The sequence below is a fragment of the Dendronephthya gigantea genome, unplaced genomic scaffold, assembly GCF_004324835.1.
Source record: "Dendronephthya gigantea isolate DGI-Jeju-01 unplaced genomic scaffold, DenGig_1.0 000073F, whole genome shotgun sequence".
NCBI lineage: Eukaryota > Metazoa > Cnidaria > Anthozoa > Malacalcyonacea > Nephtheidae > Dendronephthya > Dendronephthya gigantea.
The window spans coordinates 650,673-668,861 of NW_021163083.1; the positions used below are offsets into that span (position 1 = coordinate 650,673).

The 18,189-nt window shown below is 37.2% G+C and overlaps 2 protein-coding genes across 2 annotated transcripts; one reads left to right on the forward strand and one right to left on the reverse strand.

The window, feature by feature from the left end:
* Positions 1-3,123: 3,123 nt before the first annotated feature.
* On the reverse strand, positions 3,124-11,033 carry LOC114531632 (RAC-alpha serine/threonine-protein kinase-like). The gene is made up of 17 exons (XM_028553247.1): positions 10,926-11,033; positions 10,021-10,097; positions 9,544-9,663; positions 8,889-8,940; positions 8,667-8,726; positions 8,161-8,260; positions 7,501-7,554; positions 7,189-7,266; positions 6,955-7,020; positions 6,454-6,522; positions 6,070-6,192; positions 5,615-5,743; positions 5,397-5,528; positions 5,058-5,140; positions 4,716-4,803; positions 4,318-4,423; positions 3,124-3,883 (listed from the first exon to the last, which is right to left on the reverse strand). Exons 2-17 carry the CDS (start codon positions 10,088-10,090, stop codon positions 3,792-3,794), a joined length of 1,422 nt encoding a protein of 473 aa, XP_028409048.1. The 5' UTR covers positions 10,091-10,097; positions 10,926-11,033; the 3' UTR covers positions 3,124-3,791.
* A 4,228-nt stretch (positions 11,034-15,261) lies between these two features.
* LOC114531667 (transcription factor VBP-like) lies at positions 15,262-17,360 on the forward strand. The gene has a single exon (XM_028553284.1). The coding sequence runs from the start codon at positions 15,360-15,362 to the stop codon at positions 16,410-16,412; it is 1,053 nt and encodes a 350-aa protein (XP_028409085.1). The 5' UTR covers positions 15,262-15,359; the 3' UTR covers positions 16,413-17,360.
* The last annotated feature ends 829 nt before the right edge of the window (positions 17,361-18,189 follow it).

An 18,189-nucleotide genomic window follows, 5' to 3' on the forward strand; every position in this document is an offset into this window, starting at 1 on the left:
TTGTCAATTTGCACAATGAGGCCTTACAGTTACAGCGAGGCTACAAACTGGTACCAAAAATTCACAGGAAATTATGTGGTGTGAACCTCTCTTCTTCCTTTTCCAAGGGATCGCCTCCCTCCTTTTCTTTTCCCTCTTTCCCAGCAAGCCCCCTTCCTATATATTAATTAATAGGTAGTGGGTGTCAATATTAAGCTAGGCACCAACATTTCTGGAGTGAAGTTGACCATCATCCCTTTGTCTGCAACCAGGAATAAAACTAACCAGGAATAAAACCAGTCAGGAAACCAATTTGGTTTGTTTGTTTTTGGGAGGTTTTTAAAGGAAGTTCATGCTTCTTTAGTAAGCCCCATGGACTCTGCAAACGCTCTTTAAAAATGGTTACTGAGTGGTTGCACTGAATACAAGGAAATATGTTCTTAAATACGAAAGTTCAAAGACACTTAAAATGTTCCCCGTGAGAATATTTTGAATTATAAAGAAACTTTTCCACTATTTTGAAGTTGTTTACTTTGAGTTACTATTCCGGTACATTGATTGAAGTTATATAAAAGAGCGAAATCAAGCTCCATCCAACCAAATTCTCAACCTTTACTATCAAATGCAGCCAGATTCGTAGTTCAAGTTTACTGGTTTGAGGTGCGTTTTATGTGATGGTGTTTGGCAAACTATGTTATACCACTCAATAGTATGTAAATGATAATACAGTAGTTGTACATTCTTTTCTCAACAGAAAATGATTCTTTTGGGGGACCTCCTGAGATTACAAATCCAGAGTAAAGCAGAGAAATACCTCAAGCCATGGTGGGACGTGGTTGTCGATTATATAACGCTCATTTTGGTTATGGTATCCATAATTTGTGCAGTGGTGAGCTTGTATGCTGCTGGTCCTGTGTGCATACCAGTGCTGGAGTGTCCTCAAAACTCTTCGTTGATCAAAAACGCGACTTGCGCTTCGTTTCAAAAGGAATTATTGAACCTAAGAAACCCGCAAGGTATTAAAAAAGTTGCGGTTAAGTTCACCAATCGAAACATGTTCGATTATGTAAACACAGAATGTTTCGAAAATCATTTCTGGATGGTTAGAATATTCCCAAACGTATTGATAATCATGGCCGGTTGTTGCCTGGTCTGCAGTAACGCCTGGTTCATTCTTAAATCACCGATACTGGAGCAGTTTAGTGATTTGCTCGAAGAATGTTACAAATACACAACTTCCCAGTCTAGAGGGACTAAAACTTCGGGCAAAAATTGCGATCGTGCCACTACTTCGCAGTCTAGAGGGACTGAAACTTCGGGCAAAAATTGCGATCGTCCCACTACTTCCCAGTCTAGAGGGACTGAAACTTCGGGCAAAAATTGCGATCGTGCCACTACTTCCCAGTCTAGAGGGACTAAAACTTCGGGCAAAAATTGCGATCGTGCCACTACTTCCAAGTCTAGAGGGACTGAAACTTCGGGCAAAAATTGCGATCGTGCCACTACTTCCAAGTCTAGAGGGACTGAAACTTCGAGCAAAAATTGCGATCGTGCCACTACTTCCCAGTCTAGAGGGACTCAAACTTCGGGCAGAAATTGCGATTGCGCCATTGTAGATACAAAAAATTGGTTGAAGAAAAAATTGAAAGAATTCTTATATACGTTTGGAGAAAATGATAGTACTAACTTCAACCATTGTCGAGATTTCTGTTGTATACCTGAGAGAAACAGGGAGAAAACGCACGACAACACGGGAAACACTGAGTCACTTTCGCCTGCTAATCTGCAAAACTCTGACGCGAATGAGATATCTCAGTGTGATAATCTGCTGACGGAGGCATCTACGCCTGCTACGCGTGCCTCAGATAACTATAATCGGTGCCCATGTTCCTGCTGCATATTTGAACAGTTTTGTTGCACATGTTGTCCCAATGTTCGGAAGGGAATACGTAAAAACATTATGTATTTTCTCCTAACCCTACTTCAAATAGCAGTCCCTATCACGATATTGGTTTTATTACCATGCATAATGGACAAGGAGTTAGACAGACACTATCAATGTGACATTGATGAAGTTATTCCTGGTTTGGTCTACGATTATTTCTTCTGCTCCCATTCAATAGCCACGTTCTATGAATTTTGCGCTGGGATGTTTTCGGTCCTTATTTTCCAAAAGATCATTACTATGGCTTTCAAACTAGGGAAGTTGTTGTGTTTACTTAGAACAGTTACTCCTTCTGAGGAGGAAAATGATATGAAAATAACGTCAGAAAACCTGGTGTTTTTGTTAAGATTGGTAGAATTGACCAATCGAGCATATTTCAAATCGTTTTACAACATGTGCAAAGAAGTGCAAAACGATGATGATGCACAAGTTGAAGAACAAAAAGAAGATAATGAATCATCCAATATGAGCAGTAGTTAACGTAGATACGAGTATTCTTAGGTCGAAACTTTATCGTTAAATTTTTATGCTATCCTAAGGCATTACCTTTGATTTCTTTAATATAGGTCCCATCTTTCTTTCGACCTAGCCTCTCCTGGATACCACTATAGCTATCTTATAATCATTATCCTTATAGACTATACTATCAATATATCAGGAGCCAGTTGCTCAAAAGACGGTTAACTTAACCTAGGGTTATCGCAAATCATGGAAAAGTTGAAAATCTTTCCATGAGTTTTTTCTGGATCAATAGAAGTCATATTTTGTACTTTTAAAACGAGCAGCGGTACAGAAGCGCATAAACTAAGGACGCTTCCATTAAGCGGCCAAAATGGTCAGACCTGTCATATGTTAAATTGAAACAGAGTATTTCATTAAGAATATAGCGGTGAAACTGCATTTCCCGTTAGAGTTCCAGAATCACTCGAAAATACCAGTAATCTGTCTGTACCGAAATACAACCAAGACCGGTCTGGCCGTTTATTTCGTATAAAGGAAAGTTCCCAAAAATAGCGGTTTAAAATTGAACCCAGCGTTAGCAATAACCTAGCTTTAAACAACCGGTTCCGGAACATTCATAACCATTCGCTTGTTTGCATCATTCAAAAGAAGAAAATGGCACCGAAAATTGCAAGTGTGAAGGGGCCATAGACACAGGTCTTTTAAAATTGGAAAAAAATAGCTGGTTCATATTCCAAGCAGGAAGAACTCGTAAATTCCTCTACGGGTATGTATCCTTATAATGTATATAGCTACGTTTATCCTGATGTGGTGAAAATACATCATAACCTATAGTACTTATTCATATTTTACAAAAATTCCGAGAAGCTCGTTTATGTTTTTATGCTAGAAGCACCGGCTATTAAAAGCTGACTTTGTAAATTCCTTCTATGTATTCTAATTTTAAATACTCGCGTAGATGTGTAGTTCTAATTGTATTGTACAGTACGTAAAAATATTTCAATAGTTCAAGTTATCAAATTACTGGAAATTCGTAGCTCGTTTCACAGAAAACGAGCATTGTTTTGCGCAATGGCACACGTACTAAAGTTTAAATATATATAACGATGCAAAATAAAGAATATGAGTATTTGTTGAAAATAAAAAATTCCGATTCTCATGAAAATAGCGATTAAAAATTATTTTTGAAAATAACTTAAAATAGCGTAAGAAACCCAAAAATTGTTCCCAGGAATCCTGGAAACTAGGTTCGACAAAACATGCCCCAGCCCTCCCCACCCTATATCTCCGGCAAGACCCGGGCAATTTTAGAGGCCACTCAAGAAGAGCAATATTATAAATTTGACGCGTCTTTGCGTCAAATGTTTTTTTACAAATGAGGTGCGCCCGATGGCCTAGGAACAAATTATTGCGTCTCATTTGGTAAATTTTCCGTGTTGATGTAAGAAAACTTCTGGAATTGCACGTCTGCCTCTTCAGGAATTCCATCTAGGGCACCTGGAAAGATGGTAAAAAATAGGTTTTCATTAGGTAATTTCATACTAGTTTTGCAGGACTTTGCAATACAATTCAGGCACATAACGATGTTAAGCATAGAGGATATTTATCGATAAACTACGTTTTACTTTGGCGATATTTATAAAAAAACATTTCATAGACGGCGACTGAGTAAAGGTGATAACTTTCTTCGCTTTCCAAGGAACGTTTTTTCAATTTTAACGTTTAATCCAAAAAACAGTCCGTGGTCGTGGAGAAGTTGCATTGCAAGTTACAATAGAAAGTTTAAGTGAATATCAGTCGATTTGGTATTGTAGTTTATGGTTCGGTACATAGCAGTGTAAAAAAGTTTTATTTTAGGGCTGTTCAGCCTGTTCCCTTTTTTTTATGTACAGCGGGTTCACCTACTGATTTTAGGTCGACAAACCACATACCTCCGACTCCAGGGGGCGTAAGTTGGGCGGGTTGTTCTGTGAACTCTCTGTCGAAATATGACGTGTCTTGATCATCTTTTATTGATGGTACGTAAGGGGGTTTTACCTGTGTGGAGACAAATGAGCTTTAGTTAATATCTAGAGTGCTGTCTTCAGTTAGTGAGTCCATTGAACATCGAGGTGTTAGAGGTTTTGCATTAACTACCGATATTCACGGAAGAACCAGTGGACAGAATCTCGAATTTAGAAGTACTGATATTAAGTTTGATCTAGGTTAGACCAAACCACGGGTAATTTTTTAGAGCGGGTGAAAAAACCACTTTGTGTGCATATAGATTGCGTGCCCGTCGAGCTTTGCAAGAGCGCCTCCAGAAGTTGAAGAAAAGAAATTTATACACCTTTTTATTGAGAACATCATCCCATACGACATCGCTGAAAAACGGATGTCGTTTAATTTGATTCGCATCCGAAATATCACCACCCAACCTAAAACAGAATAATATGAAAGAAAAAGGTTAAGGACTTGGCTAACAACTCCCCCCCTGTTTTATCTCACAACAGCAAATCAGATTTACGTGGAAATATTCAACATGGCCACGAATGCCTCCAATTATTCATAGCTGATACGTAATCCAGTCAACTATGGATTTTACTGCTATGAATACAGCCCTAGCGTAGACCAACAATGACAACAATTGAAGGGCTTGCTTGAGACGGTCGAATATTCTTACAGTATTTACCGTTTTTTTGGATTTTTTTCCAGTAATCCTGAAAGCACTGCCTTGGCCAAGTCTGATAAACGTTGCGGGAACTTTACATCCTCCTGTGAAAATATCATTTTCGTCAATCATTCCGCCACAATGAAAAACATAACGCATTAACTCAGCAATGTACTATACGATAGCCTTAATTCTAATTTAGACGCTTCGGTCTAGCCAACAACACACTTTCTTTTTGGGAGGAGTGCGTGAGAATAGTTCAGAACATACCCTATCGTTTTATCATTCTATCGTTCTATCATTCTATAGTTCTATCATTCTATAGTTCTATCATTCTATTAACATTTAACAAATTCTTACCGTCAGTATAAGCTCAAACAACACTTCGTGGTCTCGACTGTAGAAAGGCAATCGACCGCACATCATTTCATACATAACGATTCCCACTCCCCACCAATCGACTGAGCGACCATAATCACTGTCTTCTAAGACCTAGAGCAGAGAATTAGTTTCTTGGATGATTAGCGAGTCAATTGGTTATTTTAGTTATTCAATTATTAAACGTATGTACTGTATACCTCTGGGGCAAGATATTCAGGTGTACCACAGAATGTCCTGGTCGTTGCACCATACGTTATTTCTTCTTTACACAAACCAAAATCTGTTATCTTGATGTGACCATCCGCGTCCAAAAGAAGATTCTCCAACTACGAATATGATCAAAATAAAAAACTTGTAAAATATTAAGTGAAAAACAACAAATGGGTGATTAACTTTATTCCGAAGGGAAATTTTCACCGATCAAATACACATATAAGAATAAAACAATATTAAAATTTCAATAATTGATTATGTACTGCTTGTTGTTTTTTGAATATGACATTTCATGTAAATGGTATCATATTTTTCATAAATTGCATGAATATGCAGCGTTACAAATGTTATCTGACGTGGTATCGCTAGAAACGTTTAAGAAAAGCTAGCGATCGAATGAACAGCTATTCATTCTGAATGCAATATTCATTTGAATTACCTTCAGGTCTCTGTACACAACCCCTTGTTCGTGAAGATATTGTACCGCCAAGATAATTTCTGTCGCGTAAAACTTGCTCCGCTCTTCGCCGAAGACACGTTCTTTTGACAGATGGAAAAATAACTGGAAAACAAAATATCGGGAAAGATGACAAGGTGCAGGTCCCAGATTTGCAAAGTCAAAGAGATTAGCGAAACACTGACTGAAAAGTTTACCATGACATGGTAAGACATGCTAAACTTGGTAATAATTGAGTCATTTACATAAGACCCTGATCCTGAATGACTGTATAGTCAGATACATAGAACAGACATTATTTCTATTATTTCTATGGTCAGATACAGTATCTCACATATGTGCGTACATAGGTTTTGTATCTCTTACCTCACCGCCGTTCACGTATTCCATGACAAACACCAATCTGTCTCGCGTTTGGAACGAATACCTCAGCTCCTGAAGGAAATTTCATATGTATTCAGAATGTTCATATGACAAGCAAAAAGTTGTTTAAAGCGAAAAACAACTGGAAGAATGCAGGTGGAGAATTTAAAGATCCAAGTTTTTGGGAGTTGTATACGGTTTTCCACATAATAAAAGCACATTTCCATTGACTAGTGTGTCAATGACACAGATTCATTACACGCAGTTTCCTTACCAATACTATGGAAAATAGGGAACTCATTTTCCACATTATGGATTCTCAAAATTTCAAATGAAGAACCTGTTGGTGAAGTGTAGCTAGCTGGTTGTATGCTACACTCTAAGTTACACCCTGATATACGTATATAACACCGATATGGTTCGTATACCGGTCATGAAGAATTGTATTCAAGAAGCCAGTACACACAAAACCTTTAAAATTCGGTCGTTTCAAGTTTAGCTTACCGTCAAAAATGGATGCTTGCATTGTTGCAACACTCTGTTTTCAGTCAATGTATGAACAACTTCGTCCTAAACAAATATTTCAATAAATGCATTTTGACTAATGCAACTGCATGCATGATCACTAGCAAAGAGTGGCTTTTATAACTATACTTGTTAAATAAATTCTGAAACAAACTTAACATTAATACAGGGTCAGTGTTCAAAATTCTTACGTGATACTTAGAAAATGCTTACCTTAGCAACAATTACTTCTTTTTTCAAAACTTTTAAGGCAAAGAGTTCACCAGTGGTTTTTTGTTTGGCAAGCATCACCTAAAATTAATCAATCGTTGCGTTTTTTATGCACGTTTTTTTTTGCAAAATTTGTAAGCTTACATGACTATATTTTCTATATTTAACAACATTTTGCAACCAAACTTTGCCGTTTTACTCACTTTAAGATGCTTTTTTTAGCTCTAGCGTTGGATTTGTATTGTTGTTGCTTAGATCAAATTTAGTAATGCAGTTGTGCTGTGCATTAGGGTGTGGTACAGTACTGTACTCTACCTTGCCAAATGTGCCTTTTCCGAGAACTTTCAAAATTGCAAAGTCATCTAATGACTAAAAACAGAACAATTCAAGAATAAACTTAAATGCATTTGACACAATGTATGTAACTATATGTATCATCATGATGCCTACGCCTGATTCACATTAAGAATCTGGAATCCAAATGTTGTATATTTTTCAATAGGCAAAGCATTTTGCGCACCAGTAACCTCAGACAAAGGGGATCTCAGATTCTAAGACAAATGCGGACCAGGCTTTAAGGGCTGGATTTCATTTAGTTATTATTGTCCTGAACAAATCATTTTCACCAATGCAAAATAGCCTGGATATAACTTTGTCTTTACTTTCAGTATTCATTTCAGTCATTATTGACTGCACAATAGACCTTATGAATAATGACATATCAACCTGTCATGCCTGCTGGGAATTCTGGTTTTAGCAGTCACAACTAAACATTTAAACTTCAAAATTTCCCGCCGTGACTACTAAGACCAGAATTCCCTGCAGGTGTCACAGCTTGTTATGTCATTATGCATAAGGTCTGAGCAATATACCCTAAAACACCATCCACCTTGACATGTTCACCACTAAATGAATACCAATGCTTATGTGTTGGTTTTCATATACATTTTCACCATCAAATGGAAACCTATTTACCATTTTCCGTCCTTCAGAGACATGCTTCTGCTCTGGTAACGCTTCTTCCTTGGCGTGGATGTTATTGGAGACTTCCTGAATGCAACGTAACCAATCCTCTCTGGTGTTACAACAAACACAAAGGTTAATTTTCAAGACAATCTTTACACAACCTAATAGTTCCTAGCTGCTAAGTAAATGTGCTTCATTGCTGCACTCAAGTGATATCTTTTGCATGGTAGGCCACAAACAAAGGAGATTCTTTCAGTTATACTTTCTATTTCAAGCAAAGTTATTTCATAACGTAACATATCACTTTGTTATGTTAATTTTGCTGAGGTTTTGAAGGTTACTTTCACATTTTTTTCTACAAAAATATTATTCAAATCAGAAGATAAAATTAATTTTGCTGTTGAAACCCCCCAAAATTAGACCAATTTCAGTTTCGTCTTTTCAAAACCGCCCTGAACCAAAATCTATGTGGAATGTTTCTAAACACTCGAAAAGGAAGTTGACTTTTAATTTACCTTTCACTGTTGGTTTCAACATGAAACAGTCTTTCAACAAGTGTTGTCCATTGGTAACATCTAAAATAAACACATCTTTTAATTAGGTTTATGTCGAGGAATTTACATAAAAGTTGCAAAGTACGCCGACCATGCAGAACCATTAAGAACAGACAACTTAATTAACAGAAAACCTAGAAACAACATTCGGTTCAAAACAAGACAACACGTTTTTGACCTTACCTGACGAAGAAGGAATGAGGTTTAGGTTTTTCAGCTCTAACTATTTGACATTCTGAAAGCAAACAATGTTGAAATTTTCATTTTCTCTTTTAACATTTATGCCCAATCTAATAATGTCAACAGTTGATGGCACCAATCTGATAACATGCTGGCTATAGCATTGCAACTATATATACCAATTGAAAACAAAGCTAGAATTATTGAAATTCTGCAAATTCTGCAGACTTATGATATAATCCTTAGTTTTATGACTTAGTTGTATGACTTATGAATATGACCCTTAGTTTTATGACTTAGTTAGTTGTATGACTTATGAATATGATCATTTGTTGTATGACTTAGTAAGTTGTATGACTTAGTTAGTTGTATGACTTATGAATATGGACATTAGTTGTATGACGTAGTTAGTTGTATGACTTAGTTAGTTGTATGACTTATGAATATGACCATTAGCTGTATGACTTAGTTAGTTGTATGACTTACAAATATGATCAATTGTTAGTTGTATGACTTAGAAAGTTGTATGACTTAGAAAGTTGTATGACTTAGTTAGTTGTATGACTTATGAATATGATCTAAGCCATGCCTTTCGTTGACTTCATGAAAGATTTCAATCAACAATGGTGCAATTTTATCTCACAGATCTTCAGCTTACTTTGTACTGTAAAATTGTTCAACGGCTCTTCGTCTGTCTTGGCAGGGTCTTTATACCCGAGGAAAGATCCATCACTCCAAAGCTGGAAGTAGCGTGGCCTCCAGTTCTTTATATATTCACCTACAACATACACAACATAGCAGACACAATATGTTATACAGCAAGCTCCTGAGTATTATTGGCTACATTATTCTTAGTTATACCATAGTTGGATACTTCTGACTACATTCTGAAGGCATTCATTATAAATGACTTTATAAATGACTGACTTTGTTCCCTGGTCCAGGTATTATCATGCAAAACCAGGCTTCAGGTACTCAATGGCATTGCCCAGACCGTGAAGCCCAATTAGCACCATTATAGGTTTGATTTTAATCTGTTGTTTTGACAATTAATTCCTAGGTGCTACTGTGTTCAGTTGAACGCTTTTAGAAAATTGGTTTTGAACGACCAACCCCTTCTCATTATCCAACAAACCTCGTTTCTGGAGCCATCCCTCTTTGACAATTTTAGCACCAGGCGAGTGTTTATCAACTCCTGGAGGCATTTTCGCCCTAATAAATGATACAGCCGCAATCATATCTCTGATTTTAACATTGAAATTTTCTATATTGACTATAATTAGGTGTTAATTACTTGCACCTTCCTTAAGCTGATTTTTTAAACCCACACAACTTTCAAATTTGGGCACGTTTTTATCAGTTACAAATTTAGCAGTGATTTGTGACATTTTTAGATCAATTATATTATTAGAACATTTACATTTTTCAATCTAATTGCAAAATTGACCGCTATTTACCTTAAAAATTGAAAATGTACTCGAATATACAAAGATTGAAAGTAATACTTTAAAAAAGCAGGAAATTTAAACCTTAATGTAGAATATTCATTTCTGGCTAATTTCCGCGCAATGTTGTAAAAGACAACAAAAGCTTCGCTTAGGAAATATAACGGTGAACCGTAAAGTTCAAAATTAGGTAGAATATAGCATTGTTCTAGAATAGAATGTAGTTTGTTCGCATGTAAAAACAATATACAGACAATGAGTATTTAGCTCGGGCAGAGAACCATGAATTCTTTCGAGTTATACGTTTTTTAGACAGCTATATATCAAAATGAGATGAATATTTTAACTCGAAAACTCACTGCTTGTTGTGTAAGCATGAGTGCGCCATTTACAACAACAAACAAATCAACTTCAATGCTGTATCGATATGATAGTCATCCAGGAAGCGGTTCAGGGCGACGAATATTTATACATGATATCGACTAACAAAACCACAATTTATGCTAAGTCGATAGCTTAGTTGATCAGGCAAGCAAGCAGATATCGACAGTCTTTAGGTGTTGTTAAAAATAGTACAAAAATAGTGTTCACGTACCTATTTTTTGGCTAAAGAAAATCCACTTAATTTGGTAGGAGGAAACGTCAAAAGGCCAAGGAAGCGAGCAGTTAAAGTTAAACCACAGCGGTCCAATTACATTTTACACGCGAGATCGGGTAAACCACGCGTGTAGGTCGCGCATGACGTGGAAGACTCAGTACCTGAAATTACAGTATCTTGTACATCAGTATGAAAACACAGTATCTTGTACATCAAGAATATACCATACTCATTTGTATTATATATGTACAGTTTTTCAAGGCCAACAGACTAAACCGGGAAAATTTGTTGTAAGCGTGTAGCTTAAACGGCGGATGAGCTCAAAATGCAAAACAAATTGTCTATTTATTGAACAACTGAGTTGAAATATTTCAATGAAAATAGTTTGTAGAAATAAAATTTCAATGGAAGCAAATGTTTAATGCATACGACATTACCATATGATCTGAATAGCACAAGCCGTAATTTAAGCATTTGAAATAAAAAGTAGAAATATGATACAGGCGAGGTGATACTCATGAATAACATAATTACTTACAACAATGATTGACAACATAACAGGATATACAAGATATGCATAATAAGTAAAACAACACGACAGACAAAAATTATAACTGGAAAATAGTATTAAAATGCTGAACCTGTTTATTAAGGCCTGGTTTGTGTTTGTGAGAGAAAGAAGAACATGTTAGCAGTGTCTGGGATCGTGAAGCAAGAGCGGGTGTATTCAGATTTACTGTTAGGGTTTTGTAGGTGTTTGTAGACGTGTGAGTGTTTGTCAATGGAGGTGTGTTCTTCATCCTTGTGGCGAGATGACAGGTGGTTTCACGTGGTTTACTCATTCACAAGATGAGACTATTTTTAAACTTTGGCTTATCCACCGTTAGCGCCAATGCGAAATATTTCGCCTGTTTCTTTTGAATTTGAAAAATTAATTCTGCTTCAATGCTCACAATTCAAAAGAAGCAGGTGAAATATTTTGATAAAGCGAAATCGCTTGATAATTTAGCCCGTGGAATTAGGACTTTGAATGTCCGTTTTGCTAAACGACGCTTTTCAACAAGCGGTGCCTGTTTTATAGTAAGGGTCCCTAGCCACTTCTTGCGGAAGTTTTACACCGTCCGCTTTATTTACAACGACAAACTAAAGACTTTTGTATATAATACTGTACCTTTTCAATAGGCCCGGAAAGTGATAAATTGACATAGTATACGTGCACAGAAGAACGTTTTCAAGTGTTTTCATCTATATCATTCCAAAAAACGGATCCAAAAGCTAAGCAATGCTATCTCTTCGATCGTATGAAAAGCAAAATAAGATAAACCAAACGAAAACGCTTTTCAAAACGCGTAATGGGGACTGTTTTCATGAACTTGTTTATCAGATGTTAAACTATAGAAATATGGATTTGAGCAGATCGTAGAATAACTTTCAAAGTTTTAAAAGTAAGTAAATAAAAAGCAGGGTCTAAATATTCCTAAAAACAGCGTGAAGTTCGACCAGCCCAATTTGGGTTCCGATCGCTTTCCAAATCCAACGATTTTGTGACTTTAATATTCCGTGTTGGTCACGTGCACTGCAGAAGCCAAATGCTCTTCCGTATCTTTTTAATCGGCGAGAATTTTTCCATTAAGACCTGCTATCGATATAAAAAAGCTATCTTAATTCAGACTAAGCCAGGTGTTTTCAAAACCATTTGTGTGAATAATTCATTTTGATTATTTTTTATCATTTTGCGTTACGACGTTACCCGACGCACGTGCCAACGAGAAGACACCTTCCTTATTAAAGGCGGATTTCCACTTACAGCGATATCGTTCGCTAGCGAAATATTTGCATATTTTCTTTTGAATTGAGAACAGTCAAGTCGCCCTAATTTATTTATGCTGTTAAAATTCAAAAGAAAATATGTAAATATTTCGCTTACGAACGATTTCGATGTAAGTGGAAATCCGCTTTTAGTTTAGTCTACAGGGTGAGTCAAAAAAAACTGACACCTTTGAAATTCAAATTAGCTGCGAACTTATATGACAATTCCCATGTACAATCAACAAAAACGATTTGATAAAACTGTTCTTTTGTATTTACAGAGCTTAGAATGCATTTTAACTCCCAATGGGAACAAGCTTTATGTTTTAGGTCAATTAATATGATATGCTTCGTATAGCTATGAAATATTTTAAGCAACTTCTGTCACATTACAGCCGCTATGCGACTAATTTGAATTTCAAAGGTGTCCGTTTTTTTTGACTCACCCTGTATAGTAGAGTACACGTGAGCTAAATACTCACGTGGCATTTGCACTACAACCGCAAAACCCCCTCATTTTGTTTATACAGGTCTTCAAACAAGAATGAGACGGCGTTTTAAGTTGCAATAAACTTGGTTAACCTTGAGACTTGTGTTCCAATGCTGTTTCAACAAGCTTGGTACACAGTACATAATCTAACAATATTGGCTTTATTGCTATATATTAATTCTTGTGAGTTGTGTTTGTTGCCAAGTTTGTTGCATCATTGTTACATACTGTATAAGACTTGTCGAAAATCAAAACAACTTGTAGCGAGTCTGAATTGCCATCAGGTTTGCTACATTTCTGTCCCAAACTTGTACAACAACTTTGAGTAAGCAGTGCAAACACATCTTGTTCAGCTTGTGAGCATTCGGCATGCAGGTTGATATATTATTATATTATCGAGACCTGTAAAAAATAATGACTTGTCTCTAATCTCAGAGTTTTCACATGCTATTATTTGAAATATCATTAAAAGCCTGAAACCAAGCAACAGTTACTATTGTCAGGTTATTGACTCTGACACTCGGCCCGTCAACTGGAAGTTAGGAACTGACGAGACATAACGTTTTAATTTTTTTAACTGATTCATAAAAACTTTTTAACTGAGATAAATCTGCCGCAATCATTTTATGAAGGCGTTCTCTTCCTATCTTAGCATTTAAAGAAAACTAAACTGTGTCTGTGCCATAATACTATTTGCGCTCGAAAAGTACATGTTCTCAAAGTAGGGCGCTGATTCCGCGGGCGATATTTTCAGCGAAAGATGCGGTCATCGGTCTAGTCACAACGGCAAAATTTGCCTGCAGTCGTTTGTACGTTTATACGTTTCATACATTCGTTCTGTCCGACGGATTTCTTTTGTGTGTGTATGTTGTTTTGAAGAGAAATCCGTCGGGCAGAAAATACAAAGTTGAATCATATCTTAAGAAGGAAACAAGTTTATTAACAAAATGATACAAAGGAAGTCAATTTAAGTGTTTTTTCAGCACAACAATAAAAATCAGGGGCCGTTTGTATAAAACTCTTCAACTATATTTGCATAGTTAAATCCTATCCAGTGGTCCTAGTGACTCTGATTGGCCAATTCTGTCCTTAACTACAATTCAAAGTTAACTATAGTGTTTTATTTGTTTTGATCGTTTATTAGAGTAAATAATATATTATGTTTTTGAAAATTAAATTAGTCGAGTTTCACTGTCAAATCAGCCATGCCAAACTGAGTGTGCCAATCGCATTTGCAAATAAATAGAAACGAACAGCAACGACGATTAAAAGTAACGAGTCCAATTCCATACAGTGATCTCAAAGAACAGCTGGTACGGCTTCGGCTAAAAATTATTTCAATACGATGATAAGATTGAACGACCACATGTTTAAGCAAATTTAATCCTTAATAAGTTTACTTTTCATGATTTCTGTCTTGAATTAAACCCCCACCCTGGTTTTGTTTAAGGTTTGAAAGCATAATATCGACTGATAGATTTTGAGGTGCAAATTAGATTTGGCTCTGTTGGCAATAAATACGTGTTTTAAACAGACAATATCCAATGCATGAATATATAAGTTGAACTCACCGACAGCCTTGTGAGGATATAAATATATTATTGTGATTTCCCACAATGGTAGCGATGCGTTAAAGAAATTTAAGACTGCTACGAAGGGTTGAAAACAGGTGGAGGAGATTGCTATGGAAAATCATTACTGCAAAGAACAACATCTAGTCGAACCTAAGAGTCGAGCATCAAAAACCAGACAACAACTTTACCGAGACATTTTAATTATTGATAAGGGATTTCAAAGATTTTCCGCTCGCTGATAACAAATTTGTTAGTTACACGAAACCCTGACTCATAACACACACACAACATCGCGAAATTTCGTGGCTCGTGGCCACTATATGCACCTGCCATTAGATGACTAACCAAATCAGATTCTGTTTCAAGTGCGACAATCACCGACCACTGAGTCACTCACCGCTGACTGGCTACGCTACGTTACGCAACAGTAAAAGCCGTCACGTGATTGGTTCCCTGGTTGAGGCCATTAAAATGTAGCATAAAGCGAAACGTTTGCCGAAATACGGTGAACAAAATTTCGATTCATGGCAAGGTGGAAAGGCATTGTACGTCCATACTATGACGAATTCGGAATCCACGAACGCGGATACGGAGTCTGAGGCGCACAGAACGGGAAAAATTGAAAAAATACATAATGCACACCCGTCTTCAACACAACAACACGGCAAAAACATACGAGACAACGAATGGACGACTTCAAAACAACCTTCGCTTTCTACCACCGAAGGAAATTTTGCCCAAATTATACGCGCTAAAGGGAATCCAAAGTCGGAAGAGTTTACCAAGCAAGTGAATTACCTAACAATGGAGAATAGCAATTATTTGAAAGCAGGCTATCCATCAAATCCAAACTCATACTATGGCTGGCTTCCTGGGTTAAATTCAGTGCGTTTTCCTGCCTTTATTTATCCCCAATCGTTTGTGGGATTTGCTCCAACATTGGCATGGATGAAGACGAACACTTCTAGCGAAGGACAGCCGACAAATATTGAAAAAATCGACAGATGGCTGAGCGGCAAGAAAGACACAATTCCAAGCATGGCAAGTCCGTCTGTGAAATATATTATCGACACAGACAACAGCGACAAGTTGAGCTGTACCTCGGAGGCGACCAAAGACCCCAGCGGTAGCGCGAAATCGAGTAACAGTGATGAAGACGAAGGTTTAGTTCTTGACGAGCGAGAGACGGTGAAGCGAAAGCGACAGAAGGAAAGCGCCAAACTTCAAACGGACTGTGTAAAGCCACGGTGCGAACAACGCAGCAGTGTTATTCAGCCTAATATATCCATTCAACCGAAACCATCTGTAATCATAAGACACAGTCAGAATGCGTCTTCTAGCACCGAGCAAGAGGAGAACAGGCCAGCGAAACGTGGCAGGGCTTCCACGCGACAGATTGAAAAGACTGAACAGTACTGGGATCGCAGGAAGAAAAATAACGTAAGCGCGAAGAAATCTCGTGATGCCCGCAGACAACGCGAGGCCGTTATGAATCAACGATCCTCCATGCTCGAGACAGAAAATCTCAGACTTCGTGCAGAGCTGGCGACTTTACGAGATGAGAACGCCAGGTTGAAGATGGAACTAGGTAAATTGAAGAGTCCAACATAGACGTTAGGCAATCCCAAGTATTTATTTCGCGTGAATTAATGAACGCCTGAAAGTGTGTAATATACAATATTGTATTGTAGTCTTTTTGTACATTAACATTTTCCTGCGCGGCTAAAACTCAGACTATGCTGCTGGGTATAACTTTGCCCATTGAGTTAGCGAGGTAGGTTTCGCGCGCGGAAACAAGCGAATCGGCTTTGCTTTTTTCTTTGTAAATGTCGGAGAGTCGCCGTTAGAGGCGAGTGTATATATGGACGACACACTGTGTGACATTTCATGCATGTTGACATCTGTGATATTGTTATGTAACGGGTGTGAATGACCGAGCTATATGTGCACATTGTAAATACGCTTTAAGTATACATGCCAGCCGAAAATTTGAGCAAGTTTGCATAATCTCAAAAGCAATACACGCATGCTCTTACATAAGAAGTTACATAAGGCTTTTTAGACCTAGTATAACACTGTTGCGCATGTAAGCTGTAACCGCAACCCCAGCAATATTTTGCGGTTTTGGCACAAACTTTGAGAGTTCAGCCCGAAGTATATACTTCAATATATTTTGTCTATTTTGGGAAGAATGTTAACCCCGTATAATTCAGGCGTGTTTTTCTTCTTGGAATTTTGCGATGTTTTCAGGAGGTAACAGATCTCCGTAGACACAACTGTGTATATAAATGCTATTAACTATATATAGATAGCGTGTTGCATGTTTGTTTGTTGACGATTTTTTCACCTGCATGTTGAGCAAAAATATTTTGCATAAAATCTCAGTTGAAAAAACAACTTCATCCGTCTAAAAGCGGACAAATATTGGTGCATATAGAATAAAGGGTGTATTTATGTAGTTCCGTGGTTTAATTTTAGAAGCTGGTCGAATCCAGCATTGATAAATATGTATCTATATATATTTTCATGCTGATGGGTATATTAGATTTACTGCAATAAGCTGTGTTCTTTGTGTTCATTAATGATTAAGACACTCCATTATTTGCGAATTGTTTTTCCAAAACACATATGCAATGCCAAAGGCAATTTCTTATTGATATCGTGAGCTCTGCGGAAGAAAAATGACACCTGCGTATTTTTGTCTCGTCTCGTGCGCGGCAAACATGCCCACGTTTTTCGCCTTATCTGCAACTGACATGCATGTGACGTTCGTGCTCAGTTACTGCAACTAAATTCCCCAAACTTTGAACAGAAATTGAACATTGATAATCAAGACGAAAGCTTTATTTCATGGTTTAGACTTGTTTTTATATATATTAACTAATTTTAGGTAAAATATTTGAGGTAGTATAGCATGGATGTTAACGATGAGGACTGCAGCAGTCAAATCCAGCCGTTCGTTGTTCAATCAATCGACTCCACACATTTTAAAAGTTAACAATTAAGAATTGTTTTCATTTTTGCATAAAGCATGACAATCACTAATCAACGCGCAAAAGTGGTCTGAAAAGATTAAAATCTATTTATAATTAAAGGGGATTGTTTTCGATAGGCAATTCTACGTACGTGTGATTTGGGATCTGGTAGCCGACACGTGACTGCTCGCACGCACGCAGCCTGAGATAATCTCATGGAAGAAATTGATTACAAAAATTAACAATAAGTTTGCATCCACTGCGCCGGCACTTGTCCAGCATTCTGTGACACATACAGATCAGTGGCAATGATTCCCCCCGAAATAAGAATTGTTAGCAGTAGTTGCAGTATGGAACAATTTAGGCATTTTAGGACGGGCAACACAACAAGTTTAAAACTTTAAAACAACACC